General features: G+C 52.4%; 1 protein-coding gene across 6 annotated transcripts in view; it reads left to right on the forward strand.

Moving 5' to 3' along the window:
• Nucleotides 1–17468, forward strand: part of TIAM2 (TIAM Rac1 associated GEF 2) — a 137030-nt gene that overhangs the window by 115656 nt on the left and 3906 nt on the right. For 4 of the 6 annotated variants that reach the window (XM_049653114.1, XM_049653117.1, XM_049653116.1 and 1 more), the window contains 9 exons: nucleotides 5436–5615; nucleotides 8634–8702; nucleotides 9260–9385; nucleotides 10231–10339; nucleotides 13554–13733; nucleotides 14151–14269; nucleotides 15295–15403; nucleotides 16458–16516; nucleotides 17180–17285. In XM_049653114.1, coding sequence (XP_049509071.1) covers nucleotides 5436–5615; nucleotides 8634–8702; nucleotides 9260–9385; nucleotides 10231–10339; nucleotides 13554–13733; nucleotides 14151–14269; nucleotides 15295–15403; nucleotides 16458–16516; nucleotides 17180–17285 — 1057 coding nt within the window. Of the gene's footprint in view, nucleotides 1–5435; nucleotides 5616–8633; nucleotides 8703–9259; nucleotides 9386–10230; nucleotides 10340–13553; nucleotides 13734–14150; nucleotides 14270–15294; nucleotides 15404–16457; nucleotides 17126–17179; nucleotides 17286–17468 lie in introns of all 6 variants that reach the window. The other 2 variants (XR_007462596.1, XR_007462595.1) reach the window with 2 other exon arrangements.

Consider the following 17468-nt stretch of genomic DNA (forward strand, 5'->3'; position numbering starts at 1 on the left):
GCTACGAAATCGCCCTCATCATTCCCAACAGTTCTGGACGCTGCGATGTGCTTATCCCACTGTGATTTTTTTCCTTTTAAGACCCAAATCCTAGGGTGAAATTGAAAAGCCTCAGGGAGCCACGTCTCCAGATAAGAGCAAAGTAAACCTCAAAGTGTCACACCCAGGGGATCAGATTTTATTCATCCAAAGCCGGGAGGAAGCCGGCCCGACACCTTTCTGCCGAAAAAGTACTGCACTGTGTCCGGGTTGGAAGGGTCATCGCAGAACCGCTTTCAGAAGGAGGCGCTCTGGGGAGCCTCTGGGGCGTGGGGGCGTGATCCCCCTTGTTCTGCGGCTGCTCCTGAGAGAATGGGGCTCCCGGAAGAACGACCCATTGCAGCCCTAGTATAGGGAAGCAAAGGGTCCTTATCCATACATTTAAAACAGCAGACCCAAACCTAACAAAACGAAACCCCAAAACTGTTCAGATCTCTTTTGTCCCCCAATTTTATTGAGATATAATTGAGAAAACTGTATCTTTAAAGCATACAGCTTGATGATTTGCTATACATAAACATTGTGAAATAATTACCACAGTCAAGTTCGTTTTCTGTTTGTTTGGGGTGTGTGTGTGTGTGTGTGTCCAGAATGCTTAGGTGCTTCATGCCAGAGTCCTCCGTGAGATGGTCTTCATCTGTAAATAAGATCAAATCGTTTTCAAGCAGGGATCAGCCTTAGTGTAAGCTCAGGTCCTGAAAAAAATTTCGTTCTGGTCGGCATCCCTGCTTTTCCATACAGCATAGTTTCAGGGAAAACTCCATTTAAGTTTTGAAAGGAATTCACAGAGAGAATACTCATTTCGTGTTCTCCTTTCAAAAAGGAGGTCCACAGCGAACCCAAGTTTCTCAGCGTGGATCCTGCAAACTGGAAAATCCTAATCTGAGCTGTGCCTCCGAAGGCAGGGTGTTCGTGACCCTGCACAGGCACGCGCTGTCGGGCTACGGGATCTTCACGCACCCACAGCCCTGCCTGGTGAACGCCTGTCGTTTTTAAAGCAGCATTCCCAGGGTGGAGTTGGGACGGTGGTACAGAGAAGCCTTCTAAAAGATGTGGCTGTCGTGTGTGGAAACGACCCTGCTTCTCCGAGCAGAGGTGGCCCCCAGGGGCCGGTGGCCGCATCCCAAGCACACCGGGAGTGTGTTTGGATTCTGTCGGGGCCAGGACGCCGTGACCACATGGGCAGGGGCGGAGGGGCACATCTGCTTTGCCTCCTGCTCTGCCAGATCCCCGGGAGGGGTGGGCACCCTGCAGAGCTAGGTGGGGTGGCCCTGTGCCGTCAGGGTCTCGCCCACACCTCCGGGCCCCTCGTTTATACAGTGTCCGTCACGGAGAGGATTAAATGCCAGCAGATTCTGGAGAACACCCGCCGCCCGGGTCTACCTGGCAAATAGCAGGTGCTCAGCAAATGTGAGTGCCCTTTACTCCGTGACCCAGATGGCAATCCAAGGGGTTACCAGATGGGTTAGGGATCTAGGGAAGTTGCTCAGAAATGAGCGTTGCCGGGACTGTGCCGAGGACTGGGGGCGGAGCCAGAAAAGAACCCTGGGCCTCTGAATGTTGCCTGTGCTTTTCGCCACTGTCACCGTTTTGGGTGTGAAAACAGCCCATCCAAAGTAGTCCCCGTTCCTAGAACTTGCTCAGCAGATACACTCCAAATTCTGCCTTTAACTGTTCAATGCTGATGCCTGTCCCTACGAATAGAGGCACGGAAACGTAACCAGATACAACGTAAAAACACCATTGGTGTCCATCTTCTTTCTGTTCCACTTCCTGCCTCCTGAGCCCAAGTGACCCCCCCCGCCCCGTCCCCACACCCCCACCCCCACCCCCCAGCCTGAGACGATGGTGAAAGTGCTGTGCGTGAGGAAGGGGACTTTGTAAGCGCTCCAGCATTTCGTTGATGGTACCTTAAGATGTTCATTTGCTCTGAGAATCTCCACTAACACTCACTTTTCCAAGTTCATCTTCCCAGAAGCGTTCTTAAAGCGGATTCTGATTTTCTGAAATGGCAAGGATACTTTATTTTTAAAACCTCGTTATTTTAACACTGCATCGTTAGGTGTGATTCTGACATCCCAGCAACGTGAAGCTGTAAGCTCACCAGCTGCCATTAACTTATGGTGCGTTTTGTCAGATTTTATGCGGTGTATGTGAACTTAATATAGACTCCATAGCCCTGGAAGCTGTGACTTGTCAGAATTGCAAAATTACATTGTCTGGGCTTGCGGCGCAAATAGCAGTAGCAGAGATTTCAAATGAGTGAGTTTTGGGAGTCTCCGTATCATTATTATCTGGGGTTGTTGAGCTCAGTTCGTCGAGGGCCTGACCCGGACGGAATACCAGGGTCATGGGTGTGATTCTGGCTACTTCCTCGGTCTCAGGAGCTCAGTCTGTAAATTTTTTATATGGCTGTCCTTCACTCCAGACCCTGGGGACAGCGTGTCAGGCTGAAGGCAGCACTGCCCCCAGGAAGCCCAGTTGGAGATTGCTCGCGATTCTGATAGGTAGACCAGTAGTTGTCACGTGGCTCACATGTTAGCCACACTTGGGAAACTTTTAGAAAATACTCCGGCGCCTGGGTGGCTCAGTCGGTTAAGTGGCCGACTTCGGCTCAGGCCATGGTCTCCCGGTTCATGGGTTTGAGCCCCGCGTCAGGCTCTCTGCCGACAGCTCAGAGCCTGGAGCTTTTCAGATTCCGTGTCTCCCTCTCTCTCTGCCTCTCCCTCACTCGTGCTCTGTCTCTTTCTCAAAAATAAATAAACATTAACATTTAAAAAAAAATTAAGACAATACTCCTACAAGGGGCTTCACATGTGGATTGTGAGCCAGTTGATCTAGCCATGGGTGTTTCTTAAAGCTCCCGACACGAAGCTCATGCGTGGCCAGGGTTGAGGTGCACTGGAAAGGGGGTGCACACAACTTGGAGTGGTTTCGTTGTACTTCCGAGGGCTCCTTAATGATGCTCACGTCCCGGAAGAGAGAAAAGCTGCCTTTTGGCTACAGTGTTCTATTTGGCTTTTACTATCTGTCATTTGGCTTTTGGGGCATGGCTGAACAGTGCTGGAATCTCTTCAGCAATGAATCATAAGATTTGGTTGTTTTAAACATGAAATGAGGCGTTTTGATAAATCAAGATGCATTTTTTTTAATGTTTATTTTTGAGAGAGAGCATGAGCAGGGGAGGGGCGGAGAGAGAGGGAGACACAGAATTCAAAGCAGGCTCCAGGCTGAGCTCTGAGCGCAGAGCGTGATGCGGGGCTCGAACTCAGGAACCGTGAGATCATGACCTGAGCCGAAGTTGGCTGCTTAACTGACTGAGCCACCCAGGCGCCCCTCAAGATGCAGTTTTTTAAATGTTTGTTTATTTTTGAGAGGGAGAGAGAAAGAGAGCGCGAGCATGAGCCGGAGAGGAGGCAGAGAGAGAGGGAGACAGAATCTGAAGCAGGCTCCAGGCTCTGAGCTAGCTGTCAGCACAGAGCCCGACATGGGGCTCGAACTCACCATGGGCTCTTTGGAAGCCCAGTACCGGCTGTGTGGTTGATTGAACTTTGGCACCAAGATTTACGTGAAAATAAAAGAGAAATGATTCTGTTTAAAGGGCCCAGCAGACTGGGGGGTTCTCCTCGCAGACATCTGGGTGGAGAGGAGGCTCGCGGTCACTCCCCTGAGCTGGGGTCTTTACGTTACCTGCTCGTTCCTCACTGCACTTCCGGCTCATTCTTGGCTCTTCCTTGGAGCGCGTGTGTTCCTGCCAGGACCGTGGGACGACCCATTTCTCCCCTGAAGCCTCTGCACACAGCGGAGGGATTCCCGTTGCTTTGCCGCGTCTTCCCCCTTTCGTTTGCTCCGCACGAGCTTGGGCTGGTTTTCACTCTGCCCTTGGCTGCGCTTTGGGGTTTCTTACGTGATCGCCTGGGGCAGGACCTGTCTTCCTTTTGGAGGCAGAGCGGGCCCTCGGGTGACACCCGCTGAGCTTAGAAGATGAACCGGAAGGTCAGTGTTGAGGGTAGAGCCGGGAGGGGGACCGGGGAGGGCGGCAGTGCCCTGTTTTTCCTCCGAGGCACTTCAGGTCGTCAGGCGCCAGCTTTTTTAACGGGTGTGCGTCGGGCCACTGCGGTTGCGTGACACATGCTTGTGTGAGTTGTTCGTGTTCTGAAGCGTCCCCGAGAGGATGAATTCCACACTAGGAGATGGTCCTGACAAGCTCGGCTTTTGACTTCGGCCGGAGGGACGGGTCGGGGATGAAGGCGTTTACGCCGAAGGAGGGGGAGTTTGCGGGAGGGACGGCAAGTTGCCAAAGACGGGTGGACGCTCGTCACGCGTACCGGGGCCACTGCTTTGTCACTCGGTAACACTGCCGTGCGGTGGGGGGGAGCTGAGGGCTTGCTGGGCACTCGGGGCAGCGATGGGCACGGGCCCTGCCCTTGGCCGGCTTACTCGCCGGCAGGTGCTACGTGGGCTGGAGCCTGTGAGGGGGTGGGGTGGAGGGAGAGGCAAGTTAGAGGACGCTGAGTGTAGGCTGGTGATGCTCCAGGCACCGTGGAGATATACAGGAGGAGACCCGTTTGAGCCTTGAAGCCACGACGTCAGGCAGGATGAAGGGGTCCCCCTCGAGAACCTTTGTCATCGCTGTGCTGGAATCCGAGTAGCAGCTCGCGCTGCAGGCTCTCGGTCCCCAGACGTTCCCACTCCTCTCGTCCCCTCGGTGTGTGACTGCCCCCACTATCCCGAAGCCTCCCGGGGAGCCTGCTCACCCCTGTTCTCCGGCACTCACCGGGGTGGCCGGGTCACCTGCTCCCGTCTGCACCCTCCGTGGGGCTGTGCCCCCGCCCCCTGCAGGGTAGGGGACGTCCCTCCCTCCCCGCCCGGCCCCGGCAGGTGCAGCCGCTCTAACCGCTCACTCGTGTTCTGTTGGCGCGAGCCCGCGGGGCTGGGGAGTGGACGGGGGGGCAGGGCCGCGAGCCCCTGTAGCCAGGTCGCCCCAAAATTCGCGCAGTCACGCGCCGTTCCCGAGGCCGTCGGGCCGCCGCGTCGGGGGGGCTCCCCAGCGGGCTCCGAGAAAGCCGCGGTCTTGGTTTGAGAGCCACCTCAACTCTGTTACCAAGGGTCAACCTGTGCCGTTTTCTAGTTTCGGTACGAAAGAGCCATCTGTTCTGTTCTGACAACAGAAACGCATCCGGCGTAGATACCCTGTCTTCACTCCCGTTACCTTAAACGGTAGCCAGAGCGGTCCGAGATGAATGAACCCGGCTGTGCTAGGTTCTCGCCCCCCCCCCCCCCCAGGTCCCCGAGAGGGCGCTGGGCAGGGACGAGCACCGCCTGCGTCCTGGCCGGGAAGCTGCCAAAACGGAGCACGCCCCGAACGTCCCCTTCCCCGTCTTTCCGCCTCCCAGAGCGCCGAACAGATCGCTGCGCTGTGTAGGAGTTTCAACGACTCGCAGACCACCGGCATGGAAGGGCCGAGGGGGACCCGGGAGCCACCTCCGAGGCCGCTGGCTCGCCACCTCTCCGATGCGGATCGCCTCCGGAAAGTCATCCAGGAGCTGATGGACACGGAGAAGTCCTACGTGAAGGTAACGGGCGACTCCGCACGTTCTTGCCGGCTCTGTGGCCCCGCGGCGGCCAGCGGTATGTGGGCGGGGGGCCCCTAGGTCGCATGCGCCCCGAAGCCCAGCACTCCTGACGGAGCCCCCTGCCCCTCGAAGTGGTGAATTGCCGCTGGGGAGGGGGCGAGGGTGCAGGAGCTGGGAGGGCCCGGAAGGATGGGCTCCTCGGCTCCCTTGGTTACCACGGTAGCTTTCACTATGGAAACATGTTCTAGCTCATCGCGTGCGGTCTGTGGGAAGGGAGTCTCCTGGCGGAGTCGGAGGGGGCCGGAGAGCACTTAGGGGAGGAGGGACTGGGGAACAGCTTGCTCCCAGGAGACTGTTGCTGCGGCCCCCAGACCTGCCTGGTGGAGGTCACCGTGCGGGACAGAGTCCCACGCTGGAGCAGCTGGCCTACACGTGGCCGCTCCCACGCCCGTGCGGACGGGTGGTTGCTGAGAATCTTCGGCACCCGAAGCATTCACTTATTTATCTCTGAAGCCTCCAATAAATAGTTCGAGACACATTTTTAAAAAGTTTTATTTATTTTGAGAGAGAGAGAGAGGGAGGGAGGGAGAGAATGAGAATGAGAATCCCAAGCAGGCTCCACACTGTGGGTATGGGGCCCCGTGCGGGACTTGAACTTACAAACTGTGAGATCACCACCTGAGCCAAAATCCCGAGTCGGATGCTTAACCGGCCGAGCCCCCCGGGCGCCCCTATAGTTTGAGAGACATATTTTATGAAGAGCACTGGAGCCTGGGAAGGGAAGACAGAGTTCTTTTGCTTTAAGTATTTGCTGAGGCTCGGGTAGTACCGTAAGCTCACTTCATTGGCCTGTTCTGGAAGCAGCAGGGCACAGGGCAGTGGGCAGAGGATCCCGCCTGGCTTTGCCTCGGTGCAGCGGCCTGGCCTGGGGCCGTCCCCTCCACCTCCGTCCTCCCGGGTCTCAGACGGGCGTGCCCTTGTTCCTGCACAGGTGTGTGTGCACACACAGACACAGCTGTCACCTTCTTTCTCCGCGAGACGGGCCTGAGCTTCCCCTTTCATTAGTGTCCCTGTCATTTTATCTGGGCTTTACTGAAGGCCTCATACACAGGTAGCCCAGGAAAACTACCCAGAGCCCCTTCTTTTTGATCCCATAGAGAAGAAAAGAAAGCTATGGAGTTGACAGTTTAATTTCACGTCCCGTTACGTGTTGTCCTGCGGATGATGTGAACATTAGGGAGCTCAGCCTAGATTTCTGGATCTTCCCTGTGACTGTGGTGGCCTCTCCCAAGCAGCTTTGTGCGCTGTGGTTTGAGGCTTCAAGAGACCCTCCGGCCTCTTGAGGGTGGCCATGAGCTTTCCACCGAGATTCAAGGGCAGAATTCCTCGAAGTCCCCTTCCTGTTGTCGCTGATGTTCCGTTTTACCGTGAGGCCGCACGGGAGGCTGGTTTCCCTGAGATGCTGGTAGGGTATAAAGGTGGACGTTGCGGGTGAGCTAGACAGGAAGGACCCTTCTCTCTGCAAGAAACCTGCACTTTGTTCCCTTAGGGCTGCAGCTGTCCGGCTCCGCGCCTGCCTGCTCGAGGCGTGTAAGTCCCGCCGAGCAGCACCGGCCGCACGAGGGAAGAGGGCAGCCTGTCACTGTCTCTCACAAAATAACCAGCACCCAGTGCCTCTTGTGATTCGCACACACACCGTTTTTATTTTGTGGTTTCTTTTCGTGGCTGACATTTAACACGGGATTTTACTTGTTCGTCTAACCTTGATCCCTGCATGCGTGCAACTTGGAATTTTCAGCCTTTGTGTGTTCCCTCGAGATACGGTTCAGTAACTCAGCACACCTCCCTGCTCGGAAGCAGTCGCCGGGGAGGATGGTGAGGGAGGGAAGGCCAGGGAGCTGTTGGTTGCGAAATAGTAAAAGGCCTCCCAGGCCTGTCTGCTTGCTCCCAGAATCTATGCCATAAGGTTCTGGAGGCTTCGGACTCTTACAGAAAGCTCTCTGGGTCTCGATTTCTCCATTGTAAAATGAGAGAGCAAAGTAATGGACTTTGTAGTCGATCACTTAATGTTTTCATACTCAAAATTCTTCAGAATAAGCGAAACAAGAAAAAAATCTTTCCTATTACAAAATTATATCCTGGTCTTGGCTTCAAATTATCGCAAATAAACCATTTATGGAAGGAGTTGTATAAATGCCATCAACTCCCACTGTTCCGTACCACTGGGGCCCGGTGTACTGGGGGCTCAAATATGGCCTAGATTATAGGCCGCTGATCCTTGGACATTTTTTCTTGCATTTGAATACGAGAGTTCAAAATTGTGCTAATGCGTCAACCCCAGAGTTGAAGAGCTTCCCAGGTCTTGTCCTGTCCTACTCAGCTCCGTGGTGGGGCTGTCACCATGCTCCCCGGTACAGAGGAGGAAGCCAGGGGAGCCGGCAGGGGTGCTCGTGCCCGACAGAAGTGCCTCGCCAGAGCTCCCCTTGTCCGAGGGGAGGCGGATGCCCCCTTGCACCGGTCCACAGAAGGAGTGGCTCTGTCACCAAGCTAAGCAGAGTTGGTGACCCAGCTGCTGCGTGTACTGCGGGATTAGCCCATGTGAATTAGGGCAGAAATGAGAGTAACCAGTTTTATTTATTTACTTACTTACTTAATTTTTTTAATGTTTATTTTTGAGAGACGGAACATGAGTGGGGGAGGGGCAAAGAGTCACACACACACACACACACACACACACACACACACACACACACAGAATCCGAAGCAGGCTCCAGGCTCTGAGCTGTCAGAGATCATGAGATCATGACCCATGAGATCATGACCTGAGCCGCAGTCAGACACTTAACCGATGGAGCCCCCCGGGCGCCCCTGATAGTAACCACTTTCAGGGTCACGAATTGCAACAAGACACGATTCCATCATTCCCAGTGGGAGTCTGGAGCTGTGGTCAGGGTTGCTGGAAACTCTTGGGTATTTTGGAGACATGAGTGATAAAGACCCTTTTCTTCCACGTTTCAGGATCTGAGCTGCCTCTTTGAATTATATTTGGAGCCACTTCAGAATGAGACCTTTCTCACCCAAGACGAGGTAATCGGTCCCCTGCCACCCCCCCCCCCCCCCGCCGTCCACTAACGCACGGGTTAGTCTCTGTTTGCCCTTTAGTGGACCTCCCCGGAGGTTATATCTCCTGATTCCCCAGAGAACACACGGGACTTGAGCATCGTCAGAGGGACCAAGCGTGGCCTCCTCCCAAGCCGTTTATGTGGCCTCTGCCACGTGAGGCCCAGCGGCAAGAGTTTGTAAATGCAGGACGGTCACGCCCTTTTTGTAGGAAGCGTGGCCCAGAGTCACTCCTTAATCCATGACTTGTTCGTGTTCAGTCTCCGTAATTGGTTCTTCGCTACTGACTCCCGTTTACCAGTTTGAATCCCGAAAAGGTTCCATCCGTTTAAAAAGTCAGTTTGGAACTGCCGGAGCCGGAGCTGTAAACCCCTGTGTACAGACGGTGTCCCAGGGGGAATATGCTGCCTTCGTTCAAGGATCCGCTTCTGTCTGCTGCTCCCCGAAGGACTGGGGATTCGTTGGGGCGGCCCCTCTCCACCCCCACCGCTGATGCCCTCTGTTCAATCCCGGCCTTCATGCAGATGGAGTCACTGTTCGGCAGCTTGCCAGAGATGCTGGACTTTCAGAAGGTGTTTCTGGAGACTCTGGAGGATGGGATTTCAGCCGCCTCGGACTTTAACACCCTTGAAACTCCCTCACAGTTTAGAGTAAGTAGTTTTGACTCAGGTTTAAAGCAGAACCGGGTGGGTAGAGTGCGGCGTCCGCCCTTGGAAAAGAAAGTGTCCCTTGACTGCCGACAAGGTGAGTTCGGTGCTTTCGTTGCGCTGTTTTCCTGTGGCAGCTGGTGAGAGGCTACATTTTCACTTGGGTGGCCCCTGTAAGCAGAAGTCTGGGTGGCCCAGGCTTTGTGGAGTCTGCCTGGTGGCTGACCGTGCCCACGCTCTTCACTCAAGTCTGCCGAAGGGGGACTTTGCTTGCGAAGCGGGAGCGCTGGCCCTGAGTCCCATCCTCCATTTTCACAAAGTCCCGTGACCCGGGGACATGGGTCCTGTGACACGGGTCGGTGGTACTGAGGGAGCCCTCTCTTCTGTGGAGCCCGTCTCCAGTGTGAGCATCCGGGACCCGGAAGGAGCCCCTCTGGGGAAGGAAAGGAGGCAGACGGTAGAAAGGGGGCAGGGCGGTACCCAGACGACAGCATTTGTCCCGGGTAAGGCACAGTTGGCCTGATTAGTTATCCTCTCAGGTCATTCGTATCCCATTTTGTCAGGTGTATTTTTGTAGAACTTTCTTGCCCTTTGCCTGTAGCGTCAGTAGGCTCGGCTGCCAGAAAGCTTTCGATCAAACTAAAGATCTGTGAGGGAAATACCAGACTGTTCTCCGTCTGCCATGAAAATGGCACAGTCTTGGGCTTATTTCATTTGGTGATTTTCTGAGGCATTAGTGCTCTGGTGTCTGAAAGATGCCACGGGTGCGCTGAAGTAGTCAGAGGCCACGCCAGGGCCAGCAGACGTTGAGTAAACCATGACCAATGTGACTTTTCTTCCCCTTCTAGAAACTACTGTTTTCCCTTGGAGGCTCTTTCCTTTATTACGCGGACCATTTTAAACTGTACAGCGGGTTCTGTGCTAATCATATCAAAGTACAGAAGGTTCTAGAGCGAGGTAAGTTGCTCATACCTTTATATCTGTGCTTTTTTTTTTTTAAATTGTTAACAGAGTAAATTTGCATGTAATAAGTAGGGATAAATGCAGTTTTGATTGATCCTGCTCCGTTCTTGACCTTGAAATTGAGAGATATTAAAGGGAAACTTTTCGGTTTATTTCAGTTTATTGGCAACAGTGAAGATATGTCCTAAGGGCAGAGAAATTTCTTTCCCATGTGTCACTTTGCTGTTCAGTTACCTCTGGATTCTTTTTTACCAAATGCCTTGATCTAAAAACTCAGAACCATGAGCCCCTGGATGGGGACAGAAAACACTATGCTGTTTTGTTTCTTCCTTGTTAACCTTCTCACGCCCAAGGAATCACTGCACTCATAAGAAGTGTTAACTAAACTTAAAGCCTTTTTTGTGGAACCAGGAAAAAACTAACATTTAACAGCCCACACCCTCTCACTGAAATACCTTTCATCTTTCCACTTAAAAAATTTTTTTTAATGTTAATTTATTTTGAGAGAGAGAAAGAGAGCAAGCTGGTGGGGCGGGAGAGAGAGAGGGAGGGAGGGAGGGAGGGAGGGAGAGAATGAATCCCAAGCAGGCTCCGTGCTGTCAGCACAGAGCTTGATTTGTGGGGCTCGATCCCACAACCCATGAGATCATGACCTGAGCTGAAATTAAGAGTCGGACACTTGACCAACTGAGCCATCCAGGTGCCTCTCTCCACATTTTTATCATCTCACTTTATTCTAGTGGCTTTAACTGAAGACTCTCATGTTCTTTTGTCTGCGTAGACCTGCGTGGTCGATGCCCTCACTCTTCCCTTTCGTGCTGCCATCAGACATCACTCTGTGGAACTGAGAGAGATGCCTGAGTGCGGGTTCCTGCCCGGCAGCGGGTCAGGTTTAGGCACGTGGCCCGCGCCCTGAGCCACCTGGGCTTTCGGTGACGGGCCAGCCCGTCAGCCCAGCCTGGGAAGTGTATTCGGAGATCCGGTGACAGCCGTGACCTCCTTTAGGTGCACGCATATTGTGGGGAATGTTGCGGCGCAGTTACCGTCACCGTCCCGTTAACCTGCCGTTCGGTCCGGTCCGGTAATACCCAGACCAGGAACGCTGCTTTCCCTGAGGTGGCTCTGTTGCTGAGGCTTCTCTCAGTTACACACACATCTTCACGTACGAGACGACAGTTCTCAAATCGGTCTCTCTCTGAAGATGCTTCTCTGTCCCAGTCTTTGGAACTCTCATACACTTCTGGTGGTGAAGATCAGAGGAGGAAAAATCAGTGATGCCGGCACAGGACCTGAGGTCGTGAGCAGCGACGATTCGGTTTGTACGGAGAACATCAGACAAATACGGGAGTGTCTGAGGCTCGGACAGTACAGGCATCTTATGAAAATGTGCGCGGTCCTGTTTACGTTCATCAGAACCGTCTCCAGACCAGGTTACCAGGCTGCCTGACTTCTCCGGTGTGAACTGGGGGATAAGACCCGAACCTGCTGAAACCTCAACTGTTATCATGTCTTAAATTCCTAGGATCAAAATGACTCCCCCCCCCCCCCCCCCCCCCCCCCCCCAGGACTTGAATGCCTTCTTTAGAAATACAAGTGGCCTCATGCGGTTCACTCCCGTGATAATTCGCTACCACTCTAGAAGCCAGTGAGTCAGGGCTCTCTTCTGGGACAGAACTCTTCTGTATTTGAACGTTTCTTAGTTGCATCAACACGGCAGTAGCCGCCAAGCTCAGTTCTAAGCCCCCTCCTGTCTGTCATATGCTTCTAAACGGCATTGTCAGAAAGGATCTCACGGTTGTTGTTCAGTGTTTCTTTCTCCAGACCAGGGAACAGACTCTGCAGTATCATGGAAGGCATGTGGAGGTTTATTCCAACACTCTGAGCATTAGCCGGCTCCACGGATGCGCCCCTGTCATTTGGTTTACATCTGGATCTTTCCAGTTTCGTGGAAGACCAGGCTCAGGTTTAAGAAACGGTGTCTCGAAGTGCCGGGAGTTAACGAGCTCCAGCCCAAATCTGCCTCTTGTACTTGTTTAAACAGAGACCTGACTCCATCGGCGTTTCCTCCCAGAAACGCCTTCTTCTTGAAGGTCAATACACAGTAATGTTAGCGCATCACCAATGCTTTGCCCGGTTCTGAAGGATCGTCTCGCCATCCACTTGGGTAGTCACATTCAAAATGGTACTGCACCTCCTAGAAGTTGTAGGTTTTGCCTCTGGAACAGAACCCCAGGTGAGGGTGTAATTTCATTCAAATCAGCTGAATTCCAAACAGCTGGTCACCCACGGTCAGCAGGTGGAATCCAAAGCAGCCACTTGTGCACCCGTTGGCTCTCTCGAAACTAAACGGAGTTGGGTTCCCGTGCGTGCTCTTCGTGATGTCAGACTCTGAATACAGGGAGTGTTCACTGCCCACAGAGGTGCCGTGTGGTGGAAGGATTGGACTGCTCAGAGCTGTGGAGGTGAAGGCAGCAGTGCTTATCAATTTAGTTTAAAAGAAAGAAAGAAAGGGGTACACGGTGGCTCAGTCAGCTAAGCGTACGACTCTTGATTCGGCTCAGGTCATGATCTCACGGTTCGTGAGTTCAAGCCCCACATCAGGCTTCTGCGTTGAGAGTGTGGAGCCTGCTTGGGATTCTCTCCCTCTCTCTCTCTTCTCCCACCACCCCCCCCCCACCCAAGCCCCCCACTTGTGCTCTCTCACTCAAAATAAATAAACTTAAAAAAAAAGATAACCCCTAAGTATACAGAATAAGTAATGATCTGTGCTAGGACGGTGTTGGGGTGGGGGGGTGGAATACTGGTTTATTTTGCTACGGGATTCTTCCGTAGAATAGGATATAGGATGATACATTTTCGTGGCTTTGTGAATTGGTTGAAACTCACTTTTTAGGCACCTAGAACAATCTCTCTCACGGGTTTGCATGTGAATATGTCTCGAAAGTCAGACATTCCTGCATTTCGACTTGGTGTTCCTCTCTGGCCTATGTAAGCTCCCTTTGCCGGTGGGATTGGCCCCAGAGCTGTGATGCCGAATCCGTGTTGACGGCTGGGTGCCGGGCCTGCTGAAGCATTTGGGTTTTTGTAAAGAACGCCATTGGGAGGGCTGTGGAATAGACGATCTGGGACCGCATTAGAAACGAAACGAAGTCGGGTTTCGTTCACACTGCTGTGCTCTTCTAAGGGTCTTTTCCCTGCCTGCTTGTAGCTAAAACTGATCAAGCCTTCAAGGCTTTTCTGGACGCCCGGAATCCCACCAAACAGCACTCCTCCACCCTTGAGTCCTACCTCATCAAGCCAGTTCAGAGGGTGCTCAAGTACCCTCTGCTGCTCAGGGAGCTCGTGTCGCTGACGGACCACGAGAGCGAGGAGCACTACCACCTGACAGGTGAGGAGACAGAGGCGGCGCTCGTGAACGCACGGCCGCCAGCCGCCAGCCCGCGGGGCCCCTCTTCCCGGCCTCGTTTCACACATGGCGACCGCAGTTCCTACAGTGACCGAGTGGGGATTAAAGGAGGTGATTCACATAAACCTCCCATCAGAGCACCTGCCAAGTGGAAAGTGCCCAATCAGCGTTCGCGTTTATTATGAGCGATACTTTGTGTTGCCTCATTCCGAAGACAAGCGGAGTGGGAGGCCAGTCTGTGGTTCTTCGTTGTAATGACTGGATGGCAGCGGGCTGTTTGAGCCCCACCTGAGGAATGCTGCTGTTAGTAAGGAAAGCCTTGAGTCCTGGCCGGAGTCTTGAACTTACCACTGTTGGTAGGCCTTAAAATTAATAAGATGACGATTTCCTACTTTTCAGAGGCACTAAAAGCGATGGAGAAAGTAGCAAGCCACATCAATGAGATGCAGAAGGTCTATGAGGATTACGGGACCGTGTTTGACCAGCTCGTGGCGGAGCAGAGTGGAACAGAGAAGGAGGTCAGTGGGACTTCCGGATCCTGAGAAGCGTGATGTGTTTGTTCACTGAATCCGTAGGCACCCTCCAGAGCAGGCTGCCCTGTTCGGGCTCTCCTGGAGGAGGGTGGGCCCAAAGTTTTTTTGATCTAAGTGCTTACAATAAGCCACACCATTTAAGTGTAAATGTGACATAAAATTCAGGACACCGGTTTGAGAATGTAACCTTATGTCACCTTAACACTGTACAGAAGAAAATAAGAAATCTCGTTTAGCTCGTCCCTCCCTCCTCCTCCCTTTCCGTGGGGCAGGAGGCAAGACTCAGCACAGAGGCCGGCGCATCTGTGGAGGGCGCAAGCTGGCAGAGACCGGATGAGTACACGGGTGGGGGCCAGCCTGTGGGGAGAACCTAGGGCTTTTCTGCTTTTCTTCCTTCGCATCTGACATCGGTGGCCACCTCCTTACTTACGGAACTAGTTGTCCCTAGGGTGACACCATCTCTCTCTCGCTCTTTTCTGGCTGATTACTAAATCAGGATCTTGAGCTTTTAAAGGCTACGTGTCAGAGGGAACATAGTTTCACTAGAAAAAGGCAAGGACAGAAAACAACTGGAGTTGAGTTTTTTTATTAGTTTCAGCGCTGGTGCCTCTTGATTTGCAGGCCCAGAGCAGTTTGTGGCTCGGGGCTGGTGAGTGCACTAGAGCCCCGGGTAAGTATTAGTGAGGACAACGTAGGAGAGCCTTGAACTGTCAGGGAATTGGCACCGTGGAGTAGGTCACGAGGCGTGTCTCACCCACATATGACGTGTGCACTGAACAAAATGCCTTCCCAGTTAGCTTCTTTTTCAGACAGTTTGATACGTCGCTTGTATTTTCAAAACTAACACTATTTAAAGGCCCCATGTTTACAGGGGCCATAATAGATCGAGGGTGCTTGTATTTTGGCAGTCACCGGTATACGGTGACATACGTATATGATTCAGGCTCCCAACGGGAGACGGTCTACCCCCCGGGGTCTCCATGTCTTTGTCTCTCGTTTTTACGAAACAGGTGACAGAACTTTCCATGGGGGAACTTCTGATGCACTCTGCAGTCTCCTGGTTGAATCCATTTCTGTCTCTAGGAAAAACCAGAAAGGACCTCGAGCTCACAGTGTTCGGTTAGTATGCCATTCGAAAGCGCATGGACTTACAAAAGGCTGGTGGTGATGAAGAACTTCCTAAAGCCACCAGGCCGGCTAACTCCGGGTTTCTGAGAGTTAGGATCACTGTCATAAGGGCTTTTGACTTCACAGAGCCAGCCTCCAACTATGTAAAATGCTGTCACTGTGCATACTCATTATCTTGTTCTCCCTTCTGCTTGGCTTAGTGGTTCTGGCCAAGTGTTACAGGAACAGATCTCTTGAGGCTATTTTGAAACCTGTTATCTTAATTGTTTGCCGCTTTTCAAAATGTCTTAATTCTCACTGAGACCCAGTATAGACCCTGTGTTCTCACTGACATGAACACCATGTCCTCAGAGTTCAGTGAAATAAAACAAGAATTTTTAAAAAATTGCCAAGATCTACTTCAGATAACCATTCTTATTTTTTAAATGTTTATTTTGAGAGAGCACCCATGTGAGCGGGGGGGGGGGGGGGGGGAGAATCCCAAGCAGGCTCTGTGCTGACAGCACGAAATCAAGAGTCGGACACTCAACCTACTGAGCCACCCAGGCGCCCCCAGATAATTGCTTTTAGGTGAGCGGGTATACCTGCGTAATTCAAATACGACCAGAGGGAGGTATCATTTATTCACTCCTGTGCCAGCATAATGGGGTCTTAGAGCGTCGTAAGTTTGAAGAGCTTTGTTCTTTTAAAACATTCAGCTTCGGGGTGCCTGGGTGGCTCAGTCGGTTAAGTGTCCAACTTTGGCTCACATTATGATCTCACAGTTCATGAGTTTGAGCTCCACATCGGGCTCTGTGCTGACAGCTTGGAGCCTGGAGCCTGCTTGGGATTCTGTGTCTCCCTCTCTCTCTGCCCCTACCGCGCAAGTGCCCTGTCTCTGTCTCTCAATAATGAACATTAAAAATTTTTTTTTTAATTTGGATATTTCCCATAAATGTCCAGATTAAAAAAAAACAAAAAACCATTCAGCCTTACTTAGTTTAGCCTTGGGACAAAATCTGTATAAAACAATGAAAGACGTTTCTTTTTCTTTTCCTTTCCGTAGTCTTTAAGAGAGCTGTCATACTGGTTTATAAAGAACACTGCAAACTGAAGAAGAAACTGGTAAGACGAGAAGTAACTGTGATCACAGCCGCCTTTCCAGGGCTCCCTGTTCCTAGCAGCGTTGAGCTGAGAAGCCCGCTCAGTGCCGCGGCCTCGCTTGACTAATGTGACTTATTCCTGGGGTGACTAACCCACTCAGATACTCAGGGTGATTTCTTGTTCTCCCCACAAATGACATCTGTTTTAAAAGAAGATAGAGCCAAATAGCCTGTGCTGGGCTTACGGAGAAAATCAGCTTTCACATCCCTGAAAACGGCCCATGTTTGCTCCGTACACGACAGACCGTGTAACTTTGGTTGTTTTCAGATCACTTTTACCTTGGCTCAGAACAAACCCAACAGCTTAGCTGAATCAGCTGATAAGCCATCAGAGTCATGACTGTTCAGAGGCAGTGAGGACACAGAAGGCCTGGTTGTCATTCTTGCTCGTCTAGAAGTCTCTGTTCCCCTAACTACGGCTCTGCCCTCTCCCCGCGCACCCCGTGAGCTCTTTGAGAACTGGGAGCACACCCGACCCGATCTGGTTCTGCACCCTGAACACTCACACGGCCGCGGCAGCCCTGCCCACGGGGAGACCTTAAAGTCCACTCCCTGCACACCTCCTCTCTGGGTGAGAGCATGTTCTAACACCTTTCTTGGGGGGGGGGGGGCTTTCATATTCCAGCCCTCGAATTCCCGGCCTGCACATGGCTCTGCCGACTTGGATCCATTTAAATTTCGCTGGTTGATCCCCATATCCGCGCTTCAAGTCAGACTGGGGAACACGGCAGGTAATTGGTTTGTGCAGTAGGATGCCAGGAAAAGGCATTTTAAAGAGACTTGTTTGCATCGTGGAATGAAAAACTAGGAGAAAACTTCGGGGATAATTTTTGGGTTTTATTTTATAGGCAAGGAAAACGAGGACAAGAGAGGTTGTTCTGAATTTTTTTTTTTTTAACACACTTTTGTGGAAA

This window comes from Panthera uncia (genome assembly GCF_023721935.1).
Source record: "Panthera uncia isolate 11264 chromosome B2 unlocalized genomic scaffold, Puncia_PCG_1.0 HiC_scaffold_24, whole genome shotgun sequence".
Lineage (NCBI taxonomy): Eukaryota > Metazoa > Chordata > Mammalia > Carnivora > Felidae > Panthera > Panthera uncia.